The sequence below is a fragment of the Choristoneura fumiferana genome, chromosome 16 (assembly GCF_025370935.1).
Source record: "Choristoneura fumiferana chromosome 16, NRCan_CFum_1, whole genome shotgun sequence".
Classification (NCBI taxonomy): Eukaryota; Metazoa; Arthropoda; class Insecta; order Lepidoptera; family Tortricidae; genus Choristoneura; species Choristoneura fumiferana.
The window spans coordinates 4,370,526-4,384,403 of NC_133487.1; the positions used below are offsets into that span (position 1 = coordinate 4,370,526).

The 13,878-nt window shown below is 35.1% G+C and overlaps 1 protein-coding gene across 1 annotated transcript; it reads right to left on the reverse strand.

The window, feature by feature from the left end:
* Positions 1–221: 221 nt before the first annotated feature.
* Positions 222–13,651, reverse strand: LOC141436183 (serine proteinase stubble-like). Its single transcript, XM_074099071.1, is given in 7 exon segments — positions 222–4,184; positions 4,774–4,923; positions 8,916–9,213; positions 9,718–9,910; positions 12,801–12,803; positions 13,437–13,570; positions 13,572–13,651. Coding segments are annotated over 7 exon segments (996 nt in total). The 3' UTR covers positions 222–4,046.
* Between the last annotated feature and the right edge of the window lie 227 nt (positions 13,652–13,878).

Here is a 13,878-nt window from a genome sequence, read left to right on the forward strand (position 1 = left end):
CATTTTCATTTTCATATAAGAGAATGAATCGAAATTGGTGTTATGTGAGATGCGAACTCAAATCATGGCAAGCATTCTGCTAATAAAAACAGAAAAAAAAGTATAGGCGAAAAGTTATAGTTCCTTAAAGTAATGTCTGAATAATGAACTAAAATAGGGTAAAGAAAAGATAAACCAATAATACTTTCGATATTTAATCATTAACAAAACTATTGTGCAAACGAACAATATGAAGTCAACAACATCATAAACTATTTAAACAAAATTAATATAGATTCTTATAAAGACATCACGTCATTAAGCATTTGTTTAACCTACTTCGACGAAAGCGTAGCGTAAAATTGTGTTTTGGTTAACTATTTTCACATTTAATTTACATTTTAACAACATTATTCGTATAAATCTATACAATAATAGTACATACAAAACTAGCACGTTTAAGGCAGCACGTTAAATTATAACATAAAAAAGAGTTTGTGTTTTATTTTTGAGTTTATTTACAAAAAAGAAAACAACGTTAAAATAATACTGGATTAAATAAAAATTAAAACAAAGGCAAGAGCGAAAACCTATTTATACGTATTTACATTGCAAAAAATAAATGCTTGTTTTGTTAGAATTATTCTGCTTATAAATAAATTAAAAAAACACATATTTACACAATACTCAACAATACGCATTTCCATTGGTCGTAATTATATAAAAAATGTACAGTCACAACTATAATATGTGATTAGAGAAAGCACACAAAAATATCTAAAGTACCTAACTATATTCATTTAGTCGTTAGAACATGTCAGATATTTTGAGTGCTCTGTTATATCCGACATTATAGTTTATTTCTGGTGACTACACAACCTACAAAGAAGTAGAAAGACTTAAAGTACAGAAACTGCTCAAAATGTCTAGAAGAAAACAAATTTATGACAATTTATTCGTTACTGATACTTGGTTATTCTTGATTTTGTCTACCTCATTCCTTGGATAGAAAAAGACAACAAACTAGACGTATGGTAACACATCGTCTGTTCTTATTCACTAAACTTTAGCTCTTTAAGGCCCATTGGCCGCTTTTCACGTACAGTACCAATTTTAGTTTCACTCATTGAAAATATGGTAACTTCAATGTCATTTTGCTTTAATTAAAAAGGGTACCAAACTTAAAACCGGCCCACGTGCACTCGTATTCTTCATGATATATTCCAACTAGACAAAGTTTTTAAAACTGTCTGCGTAAATTTAAACATTTGGTTCCTCTACAAAATAAATGAATAAACATATACTTTATTTAGAAAATATTTACTTCAGTTTTTTTGCAACACAACAAATCTTAACTTCTCTTTTCATAATACTTTTATAACATGAGTAACAATTTTATGATATAAATTCGGGTTTTGTTCCTCATAACCAGCGCATACTTAATTTTATTTTAAAGAAGCTTGATATTTCGGCACATACTCATATTTCGATATTGTCTTCTCGTGATCATGGCGCATACAACTGTGCCAAAATATCGAGCTTCTCTAAAATCAAGGTACGCAGAACAAAACCCGAATGTAAATCATAAAATTAGTACTTAATTATCGCGATAGTCTAAAACATTGTGTTATAAGTAACAATTATACTATTATGTATCATAGTTTAATTGTAGCATTCTGTTGACATATTACGTAGTCGTTCGAATTCAATAAAGAGGCAGGTCAAGATTGTTAACTCATTTATATTGGCAAAAAAGCCGAAATACAGCGAATACTAAACCTAATTCTTTACTAAATACTCGAGTAAAAAGCAGTAATAAGGGTGTTCATTATAGTCCGTAATCTAATTATTTTTACGGTTGAGAACTTGAGATAGTACTTATTTTAAGTCCGTAGCATTTTGTCTCTTAAATAACATTGCTGCTACATATTATCCCATTTCGCTAATTATTTGCCAACGGATATAACAAGCTAGCCAATTATTTAATTACGGTTAAATAATCCAACATATCTAACGTAATTAGCAACTGTATTTTCTGCCAATAATGTCTACAATATATCTGGCCTTTTGTATTTATGTGAAAAACTTTAAGGTGTAAGCAAACAATAAAAAAACTAGGGTTAAACATGAACGAACAATGTATATAATTATTTAATTCGTTTCTGCAAAAATATTTTTTTTTTAGAAAATAAGACAATGTTTGCATGCTAATGTATCTGGTAAGACATGTCACTGTACATTAGCACTATTTAAGGCCAATTTTACCATGTTTAAAGTATTTCAAATAAACTATTTAATTTCATTTCATATAATTACACTGGCCTTTATCTTTCTAGTATTATGAAACCATTTTTTTTAGTTTGGCTCTCGCGAGCAAAACCGCAGGTAATGGCTAGTTCTCTATATTTATTCGCTTCGGACTTAGAACAAGCAATCATTCACACAACATCGCTATTACGATGTTTGTCTGTCGCTGTCACAGAAGACTATATAAAACACCTCACAAAACGTTGAATCGAATCAACATTTTTGAAGGTAACTTGCACTGCATTCGTATTCGTTTTTGTCGGTATCTTTAGTATCAAACGCTTCAAAAAGCAATTTATGGTAGTAATTTAAAACTTAATTTGTTCCTAACTCAATGGAACACAGATTCCTTTTCCGACCGTTTCGCGTTCACTTATGGCCAAGAGGTCATAGTGTCTAACGCACTCATAACCACAATCGTTTCTTCCTGTCAAACGTTGATGCGAATAAAAAGAGATGAATTCGATTGCGAGCACTTGTGCGTTAGTCGATATGGGCTCAGAGGCCGTATTGCCTAACCTTTCTGGCGCTCGCGATGGCAATCAAATGACAGATTTCGCATACAAAAACTGTCGTTAAATTGCGATCGCGAGCGTCAGAAACGTTAGGCGATACGGCCTCTGGTCTCAATTTCTTCGTAGACAGGCTACAAATGAAATTAACAATTCTGTCTACGTTTCGTATTGAATTTACTAAAATTAATTTACTCTTTTGTGACGTAAATGCGGCAATATTACGGGCCATAATCACGGCGTAACTGAAACGATAAACGTCACGTTTGTCTTCAGATATCAGTATTATTCCTAGTCCAATTCGTATTCAAACGGTTTCATAGTAAATGGTACTTCAAGCGCGTGTGCGTTCGTATCCGCATGCTCTTTTACACTGTTCTCTGCCTTTTCGCTGTAATATTTTTTCCTAAACGTTTCATTTGCCAACACAATTTTATTTCCCAAGTCATGATTTTCAATAAAACCATATTATTTCGGAACTTTCATAGAACTAACCTATCCTTTCCCACTATGCTCTATAAAACCATAAGAAAATACACAGAGTTTTTTTTTTGGTTTCGGAGAAAATTGAGAGTTGGGAAATAAAACAGCTGGCAAATGAAACATTTGGGAAAAAATATTCTGCGAAAAGGCAGGATTCCCTTTCACACGCTTAATAATTGTTGTAAGCGCGTGTTATCCTTAATTCAGCGTGTATTTTTGATACTACCTCAAACTGTAACCAGACGAAGATTTAAGTGATGTGAACCGATAAAAAATTGTTAATCGAGCAATGTAATGCGTACAATAATTTGATACTAGAGAGAAACGTTCTGTGACAGCTCTCACGTCAACAAGTGCGACGTTATGAATAAAAACAAAGTAGTGTCACGTAGTGATACATTGCGTGCTAATTAATTTGGTGAGGAAAATAATAAGTATTTTTTTTACCAAATCATAATAAAATGTGATTATTAGGGCCTTCACTGACTATTGTTAAAGTTTGAGGTAGTATCAAAAATACGCGCTGTATTTGTCAAAAAAATGGTTGAGGCCGCTTTCACCTCCGAGTATGGACTCAGAAATATCAATTAAGTACTTAATCAATAACAATTTTCATTTCCAACTATACTTTGGCAATATTATCGCTAGTATCCGTTAAAGTAATTGCCTCGGCGTTTACATTATTTACCGAAAAAGTATGGCGGCAAATTTAAAAATCCTACCAATCCAAACCGCTTTTTCATAGCAGGTGAACTTTTAATTGGTTTAAGAGTTCACAGTCTGTAGTATCCAGGGCACAAACTTGGAGATCCTAGTGCATACACCGGGGAGGTTCGCCTCGCCACATCCGATGCCCCAGCTTATTATACCAGCTAGGAAGTAACGTTGATCCTTGCCCTTCACCTGAAAACAGAAGGTCGTTTTAAAAAGTGAATTTCGGAAAACAGTACAGTACAAAGAAAATGTTGTCGGTTTTTTTAATTTTTCTGAAGATTCGAATGAGAAAGAAAAAGAAAACCGATCTTGTTTTCAAGTTCCGAACGACGTTAGCGAACTAGTTTAAATTGCATTTGATTATTATTACCACACGCTTTTTATTATCTTACAATGTTCGTATGTATGTATGTAGTTTGGGTTAAATCTTGCAAGTGAATTTTGACCCACTTCCAATAATAAAGGACAATGGCAAATTCAAAAATTGTCAGACCCCATTTTACCTACTTAGTTCTAGAAAACGTGTTAAGGATCAACCCTGATCAATTCAGTTTATAACAGACTACCGTTTTGTAGAGAAGTAATTAGTGAGATTAGTCTTCTTTTGTCTCTATTTTTTTCGTTGTGTGAGAGTGGTAACGCTCCAAGAGAACAATGTGGATATGTCACGTAAATGCAGTGATAAACGAATAATATACATATTTACTTGCTTGGGTAGGGTTGATCTGAACAAAAAAAGAGAGATTTAGGCTCTGTTGATAATATTAAAATAGTTAACCTGTAAAGGCCCCCCCGAATCCCCTTGGCAGGAGTCGTGACCGCCGCGCTCGTGGCCGGCACAGAGGAAGATGTCCGGGATGAACTCGTGTCTCCCGGCCCGCAGGAACATGGACTTGCAGCGCTCATTGGAGACGATGGGAACTTGGACCTGGAACATTTAGATGAACAGGTTTATTAGGACTAGGCTTCGATGATCCGGTTGGCTGCTGATAGAGACGAGTACAAAAAGCTAACGGCCAACCTTTAGGATTTAAGAGGCAGTGAAAAAAGAAGAAGGCTTGCCAACCGTCCTATTTAGTACGGACATGCCCTGCTTTTTGAGGGCATCCGGGATAATGTTTTAGAAGCCAGAAGCGTCCTCGGTTTACAAAGCACCTTGAGCAACCGCACTGCGTTCTGTGCGTCATATTTTTAAAACAAAATTGTCCTAGTATTTCTAGCTTTAAATTCTACATTTTTCAAATTGCAACGACTGGTTTATGTTTAATAATTCCGCTTCAAAAACTTTATATTTATTTGTGTATACTATCACTAGATAGTTTTAATATAGAGAGATACCATTATCTACAATATTAAATGTATAATGTATAACTTATTATGTAATAATTTGCCATAAACTGAATGTACATAACTATGATGTAAGTAGATATAAATAAGTCTCAATACAATTTTACCATTAACACGCTGTAAAATATATTACTGGGTGGGCTCTGTAACAGGAGCAAAAAATTTAAACACAGGTTCTACTACTCAAATGGAACTACTTTAGTTCTGCAACTTTCAAAAATTAAGTAATTTTATCATTATGTTTATTCCAAACAAATTAAATGGTATTTTCAATGTACGGCATCCAATAGCCTAAATGGTGATGGTCGACTCGAGTTAATAACTCGAATTAACTCGAGTTGGGCTTAACTCGGATCAACTCGGGTTGAATTCTCTTCAACTCGAGTTTAAATAATTTCCTTGTTTACTTAAGTTAGTATAACTCTCCCAATACATTATAAATAAATAATATAAAAAATGAAAGAATTGAAACATAAAAATATCATTTGTTTGTCGGCTCCATTTTTTTAAAACTATTAGTGCGAATGTGAGGGAATAAATTGGTAAAAACTTTGTAAAATCTCTCTGTTTCATCCAGTTAATTCGAGTTATGTAACTCGAGTTGAAACCGAGTTACGTGAATTTTAACTCGAGTCAAATCGAGTTTCGTTTTTCCCGAGTTGGCACATCACTAAGCCTAAATGACATCGCCTGTCACGTAACAAAATGACGGATTTCGCAATACATGTTATGTTTTAATGTTATTATTTTTTGTTTTTTTATTTCTGTTTCTGTTTCCGCCACCTATTTTGTAAATATTATAATTCTTGTACCAATGTTGTCTGGAAGAGATCGTTTTAAGCGATAAGACCGCTATTGTCTACCGTGAAGTGTTTATATTATAAGTATTTTACTGCTTTATGGTGTGCAATAAAGAATATTTGTATTGTATTGTATTGTACATGGTTTGTCTAATTAAACTTAAACTACAATAAAAATCAAAAAATACAAGTTATTTTTAAATGTGTAGAACAATTAACTCAAGATTAAGACAGTTGTTAATTTTTTGCTCCTGCTACAGGTACTTTATAACATTAATATATTTTTTTAAATGATTATTTATTAAATAAACATAAGCGCTTACTTTAAATAATAAGATTAAAACGTGTTAGAGTATTTACAATTCTATAGAGATATTTGTCAGGAACTCGGAATAAACATAGCAAAGATAATTCTAAGGAGAGCAAATAAACAACCCACAATTACGTTTTCCTTCAACAATAAACATATACAATGATACGTTACACGTTTCTCATCAGACTTGTCCTTTGAACAGAACATTTTAACCGTTCTAAATTTTGCAATTAAAATAAACATGAATTAACCTGTTGCTGCTATAGATAAATATGTTGCTGGTTTACGAGTTGCTTTGCAAACATTCTAGAAATAAACATAGCAAAATAACTCTTTTAACACAAACCTAATCTTTATTCATATACAACAAACAAACATTTAACACAAACAAAACAAAGGACCTCGAAATACTTGACTATATTATAATAAAGTAACTCTGTCTGTCCTGTCTGTCTGTCTGTCTGTTTACGTTACGTAAAACTATTTGATGAATTTGGTACAGAGATAGAATAGACATGGGAAAACAAGGATATCTTTTATCGAAAAAAAAAAAAGCTTTAAGGTTGAAATCGGGTGAAAGTTTATAGGTGAAGTACGTCGTGTTGGAAATAAACATAAACTTGGCATTTAGCTTAGTAAATAAGTCGGTGTGTTTCAGCTTTTTAATTCGACCTGTGAGGATGAAAAGGGATGAACGCTATGTGGAAGGTACATTATCGACATAAATCGATGTTTCTTTATGAAACTTTATTGGGCATGTGATAAGAGATAAATAATTGTTCGAGTTATTTTTAAATTATTTTCTTCTTAAAAACAAAATCACTCGAACTCGGCGTCAATGCATAGGTTATTTATGAATTCAAGTTTAGCAAGCAAATAACAAAATGTACGCAAGTTCATTTTATGGCTTATAACATAGACAGTCAACATGAAAAATTATGATTCAAGATTTTTTTTACTTATTTTGCTATAAAGGGAATAAAATTTGCTAAGAGTCCTTTATACAATTTCAAGTTCTAGGACAGCCGAAGTATTAACTTTTTTGAGTTAGGTTTTAATTTCAACTCTATAAATAACTCGCAACGTTCGGGATAAAGGTCTTGACAGACAAGATCGAAGACGACAGCAAAGTATCCTATAAGAGTTCCATTTTTTCCTTTTGAGGTACGGACCCTAAAAAACATTTGTTCGGATTTTCAAATTTCGAGCATTTTTCATACCTACTTGAAAATATGGGGATCCTTCGTAAGGAATTCCAAACAAATTTATATACAGTATGAAATATGTGTAGCAATGCTTAGTAAGAATGCGTCTTAATTATAGACCTACCTCCTTTACAATACATGGACGTAAGATGTCAAGAGCTCTATGAAGAATTAGTCTTTTGGTTGGCTAGGGTAGAAATACTTATGTTTTACCAAAGAATGGAAGAACAAAAATTAGTTTAGATTAAAGCAATGTATTAATAACTCTTTTTCAGTAAACCGTAGAAGTTTCTATGTCTATATAGCAGAAACCCTAAATAAATTTATACACAAACAAAACACGCGGACGAAGTCGGGCAAAAGCTAGTGCTTGATAATTATCAAAAAATCTGACTAGATGAAACGAGTCATCAAGACTTAAAACTCGCATACATTTAACTATTAATACGAAACTAGTAAAATACATACATCTATTTGTTTATTTTTAAATAGTTACAAATTGAATTTAATATGTATAACTATATCTGAAAGGATTATTAAAAAACAGCTATGTTAGCCTAAAAGTTTGAGTTATGCCTTTCTAGCTGAGGATCGTGGACTCAAACCGGGTTATACATCTTGAGAGTTTTTCGAAATTTACGTACTAAATTCAATTACATTTGAAATAAATAATAATACTAAATATCATTGGACATTTGACACCAATTGACCTAGTCCCAAACTAAGCAAAGCTTGTACTATGGATACTACGCAACAGATATACTTACATATATAGATATAAATACATACTTAAAATACATATATATATTAAACATCCAAGACCCGAGAACAAACATTCTTGTTATTCATACAAATATCTGCCCCGGCCGGGAATCGAACCCGGAACCTCAAGCTTCGTAGTCAGGTTCTCTAACCACTTGGCCATCCGGTCGTCATAATTGACTACAAGCTTTACGGTCAAGGAAATAATCGTCTGCTTGGGCAGTAGGTCTCATGAACTACTGCCCAAGCCTTCTTATCCAATGGTGGGACGTTTATAGGCCAAAAATGATGATGGTGTAGTGAAAACTTTGATAGCGCGACACAGGATGTTAGAGTTTCTATATTTGCTCACTTGATGGTGCTAGGAGCTGCTACAATGACGTTCAGTTCTTTCTAAAACTAGCAATTCCTTCTTAAAGTCAGTTATGTGTATTTAGTTGCTTATTTTACACATGCGGCGTGTCTTAGAGAAATATTCCAAAAACTATGTCACCTCTTGCAATATTGAAGGCAGCACGCCACCTTCAGACAGCCTTCCCCATCCAGTGACTGTTGCATTCTCTCCGACCAGCAAATCATCAGACCCCGGCAAACATATAGGGGATATATGTGGCGCAAACTGCAGGGTATTCTCCAGCTTCACCAAAGCCAGATCGTATTCGTACGTGAAGAAGTTGTACTTGGGATGGACAGCTTTACGGGCTACGCCTTGTTCTACGAAGGGATACTGCTCCGATACAGATGAGAAGTCGTATTCTCCAACTCGTATCCGAATTTGAGAGGTCAGGAGACTGTAAACAAGTGAGACGATTAGTTAATGTGAAGTTGCCAATGAAGGACTACACTGAAAGCCCTTCTCATAAACTGCCCTTCATCAATTCTTCAAAATGTATGCAATATTTTTTTGACAGAAGAAGCAAGAAGTTACTGAAAGCCCTCCTTTTAAAACGTCCTGCATTTTTGCTTTCAAATGTTTTTATTTTTTTTTAGCAGAACGCTTGCTCTGCTCTCTTTTTGAGTCACCAAAGAACGTGTGTACCAATTTTCAACTTTAACGGGTTTGTGATTTCCGAGCTGATGGCTGTGACAGACGGACAGACAGACACGGGAGTGATCCTATAAGGGTTCTGTTTTTAAGGTACGAACTCCTCAAACGAAGGGGTACATCACTTCGTCTCCAGAGACTCACGCTCGAAGTCGGTTCATAGAGAATAACGATAATAACAGAAAACTTACAGTCGACTTGTTTGTTTTAATCGATTAAAATCAAAAGTCAACGCTGATGTCAAACTCACTCGTCCACGCAATGCCCTGCCGTCGCGATCCAGCCCTCGTTGATGATGGCTCCTCCACACCTATGCGTGGATGAGAAGCTGAAGAAGGACGTCCTCCGAACTGAGACCTGCCACGGCCACCGACCGAAGCTGGAGTCCTTGCCGCCCATTATTCGCATCTCTGGACGCGGCCACATCGCTGTGACACCGCATTCTGGAAAACATATGGTGGATGAATTAGAATACTCATATGAATAGTAAGGCAGTTCTGTAGTTTTCCGTGTAAAGATGCTTTGAAATAAAGCTTGTGCTCTAAAACATTGTAATAATATTACAATGTTTTAGCGCACATCTTTCAAAAGTTAATAAAGTCTAGAAAGGACATTCTTTAATTGACAAAAGGAAAAATACTACGAACTATAAGACCTGTACGTATTATACGAACTATAATATAGTTCGTAATTTAGATTATCATTTGTCAGAATATATTGAATACGTATTTTTCCTTTTGTCAATTAAAGAATGTCCTTTCTAGACTTTATTAGCTTTTGAAGTAGATACCTAATTTAATTAGGCATTTGATTAAATTCATTCCGAACGATTATTATCATCTTAATAAAAAGTCTAGAATTTGAAATGCTGGATATTCTCGCACTATTTTTAGTCCCGATATAATCCGCCGTTATTAATCTGCAATCTGCTGATGAAGTCATCCTTTTTCCGGAATTAAAACTGGAATCCCAAGCGTCCAACGTTAATATTTGTCAATATTAGTCAGAAACGAATTTTTCGTTGTAGGTACAGTAGAAAAATGGAGCCAACTATTGAGATATTTAGTATATTCCGTTGACTTTATAAGACACAATTGAAATAAGAGTTTAACACCGTGACTTTACCTATTTTCATTTCACTACTTCAAAATATAATATCTCTAGATGCTTCAAATTGCACGTGCTGTCACGAATGGATTGCATCTTTTTCTATCTTGTAAGTGAACTATGGAAGAAACAGAATTAAAACTAGCAAAATATTTTGTTGATATTTTATATTTCGTTGATATTTTATATTTCCATCATTTATAAACAGGTATTAAAAGACTATTCCTAGAACCCGTAGTTAGTACCAAGCCAACGCCAGACATAATTTCCGCTCTAAGCCTATAAACATCTAAAGTTGTGGATCAATTAAGTTTCTCTATTTATTCCAGTCCGCTAAGCACATTAAGTCTTTAATCGTCAAGAATAAGAAATTTGCGTCAACATCGTTACCAGCTTTGAACACCTCCAGAGCGATATTCCGACATGGACTGTACTTACAGCGCGTGCAGCGTGGGTTGCCAAAATGAGTTCGAGATCTAATCTCCGTATTGCATGTTAGCGGCAAATAGGAATTGCCTCAGTACAGGAATCATGACCGGCACATTGTGAAGCTTAACTGGCTTGGAAATTAGACAAGATATTACTAGCTGATAAATCTAGTGTTATTATTATATTATTAGCATTAAAAAGATGTGGTGCTGGAGGTAACAAGTTGTTAGAAAGGAAAACTTATGAGGAGGTTTTATGATTGAGGTTGGGATAAGAAGAGGAAGAGAAGTTCAATGATATTGTATAACAGTTCTTATTGTGAAGGTAGAAGATGTGCTTACGAATAGATTTTGTAAGTAGCAGCAACGAGCAAAGCTGAATCTGGGACAGCACTCACGAATCGAATACTGTCAGCTTGATCAATAGATCACTGAGTTTTATTTCAATTTTGAAATAGTCGTAGTTAAAGATCGAAAGGATCAAATTCAATTATTATTTATTTCCTGATATTTTTAGTCATATTAATGCTTTTACAGTATCGGAATGTACGTATACGTATTTACTTTTCTTTTTACACGAGTGTTTTTCACACAAAGTAAATGTAGACCATCGTACCAGTCCAAAACATGCATTGTAGACGTAGGTAAACATAATCGCGAGGCTCAAATGGGACTGGGCTGGCCACGTTTGCCGCATGCACCCAGAAGCCAGCAAGGTGGATACTCCAAGATGGGTATCGGCGCCGCGGCAGCCCAAGGCAAAGATGGCGGGATGACCTAGACGCGTTTTCCAGCGTCTGACCAGACATAAGTGCCGATAGGACGAGTTGGAAATCCAGGGGAAAGTGCTTAGTGCTTAGAGGACCTGACTCCGAAACTTTGAACTCCGGGTTCAATTGTGTCTAGCAAAGTTTATATAAAATACGAATGTTTATTCTTGATTGGATGATCGGATGTTTATAAAAGGATGTATTTATCGGTTCAGTTGTTTATTACTAATAAAAAAATAACGTTAGGCGGCGTTAGTATCGATGAGGTCCGTTTGACGTTACAATCTTGCTTGCCATTGGCCGCAGCCATTGGCTCATTTAGCTTTCCAAGATTAATCAATCACAAACGTGACACAATGAGGGTTTTCGCAGAGGCGAAATATCGCTAGATGTCGTTAGTATAGCTAAGTTCGTTTGACATGTGACGTTTGCTTGCGATTGGTTCATTTAGTTATTCAACCAATGAGGGCTATCGCGTATGAATTCGCCACTAGAGGCGCTAGTGTAGCGTGAGGTCTCCGAAATGTCAAATCTCATGGTTTTTGGGTGAGCTACGCGGGTTTATTTATAATTAGAATAATTTTGTGAATATTTTGCAATATCTGAAATTAATTATGGCAAATATGCGTTCCGGGGCAATGAATGTCTGTGTTTTGAGACAGTTTTGTCTTTCGGAAACCTTTGTCCTCCTTTTTCCGAACAAAACGGGGAATTTGCAACACTGCGACATGCTCGATATTTTTATGGTACGGTTTTAAGGGTGTATTAAATATGATTTAATCTAAACTTTGTTTTCACGCTCGTAATAACAGACTTTGAAAGCCATACTTAAAACCTTACGCAACAGTGCGCCATCTAGTGAGACAAAAAACGATAGCCCTCATTACGAGCAAACGTCAAACGGACCTCACGATACCTCGCCTTCTAGCGATATTTTGCCTCTGTGATAACCCTTAAACATAATATGTATAAAGGCCGGTGTACTGCCTTTTTCGGCAAAATATGTTTCGCAAATTTCACTTAGCAACCAACTTTCGCCAAAGTTTCATTTGGCAAACTAATATTTGGCATAACTTTAACTTCGCATTTTTTTTATTTCGCAACATATTTACATTGCAAAATTTTACTTCAGCACACATTTAATGTGGCAATAATTATGTAGCAAATGATTGGCTTAGGCAAATAACAATTGTTAAATAACATTGGGCAATTTTTTACATTGCAAGTTATACTTTAATTTGATTTGTGCGAGGAGCGAAGCGAGCGAGTAAGTCGGTTCGGAGCAGAAGTGACTTGGATAGTTTAGGTTCAGAAGGCTAAGAGCGTAGCTCCCGCCTTAGCCTTCGATGTTAGGTTTTTTTTATAGCAGCCAGGATAAATGACACTAGAAAAGTAGGTTGGATGCCATTCAATAAGTTGCTAAATTAAGGTATGCAAATCAATACATTTGACGAAACATAAATGACATCTTAAAAAAATTCCAGGTAATAATTTGCATAATTATAATTTATCGAATCATTAGTTGGAAAATGATATCAGTGCGAAACGTTGAGTTGGGAAATAACTTTCGCCTAAAATAAAAATATGGGATAATTTGCTAAATAATTTTCGCCGATACATTAGTAAACCATAAAGGCCTACCGCATGGTAGTTTGTAAGCTTACCACCATTAGTAGCAGCCGTGGTAGGCGCTGGAGCCGGCGTAGTCTCCGGTTTGCTCGGCTCTTTGACCTCTTGTGTGGTTTGCTCGTGTGGTGGTAAACTTCTTGTCGGCTTCGGCTTTCCAGCCGGCTTCTCCACGACGGCCCGGCTTCGTCACGAACGACGGCTGCGTCGTCGCCTGCCAATGTCCTGTGTTGGCGTTATTCGGTCGCGACATGAATGAGCTGGAATTGGAGAGATGATCATGTTATTTATGATATTGAGGAACGATTACCAGACTTGAACGTTTGAAGAATTAGAAATGCTACAGTGAGCCGTTAAAATGGATCAAAATGTATTTTCTACTCTGTTGCTTGTACTAAATATTGCGTACAATAACTATAAATTTTCTGCCAAAATTTTTGCAGCCTATTCTTATCTATTGGTAGGGATAGTCTATGGCAG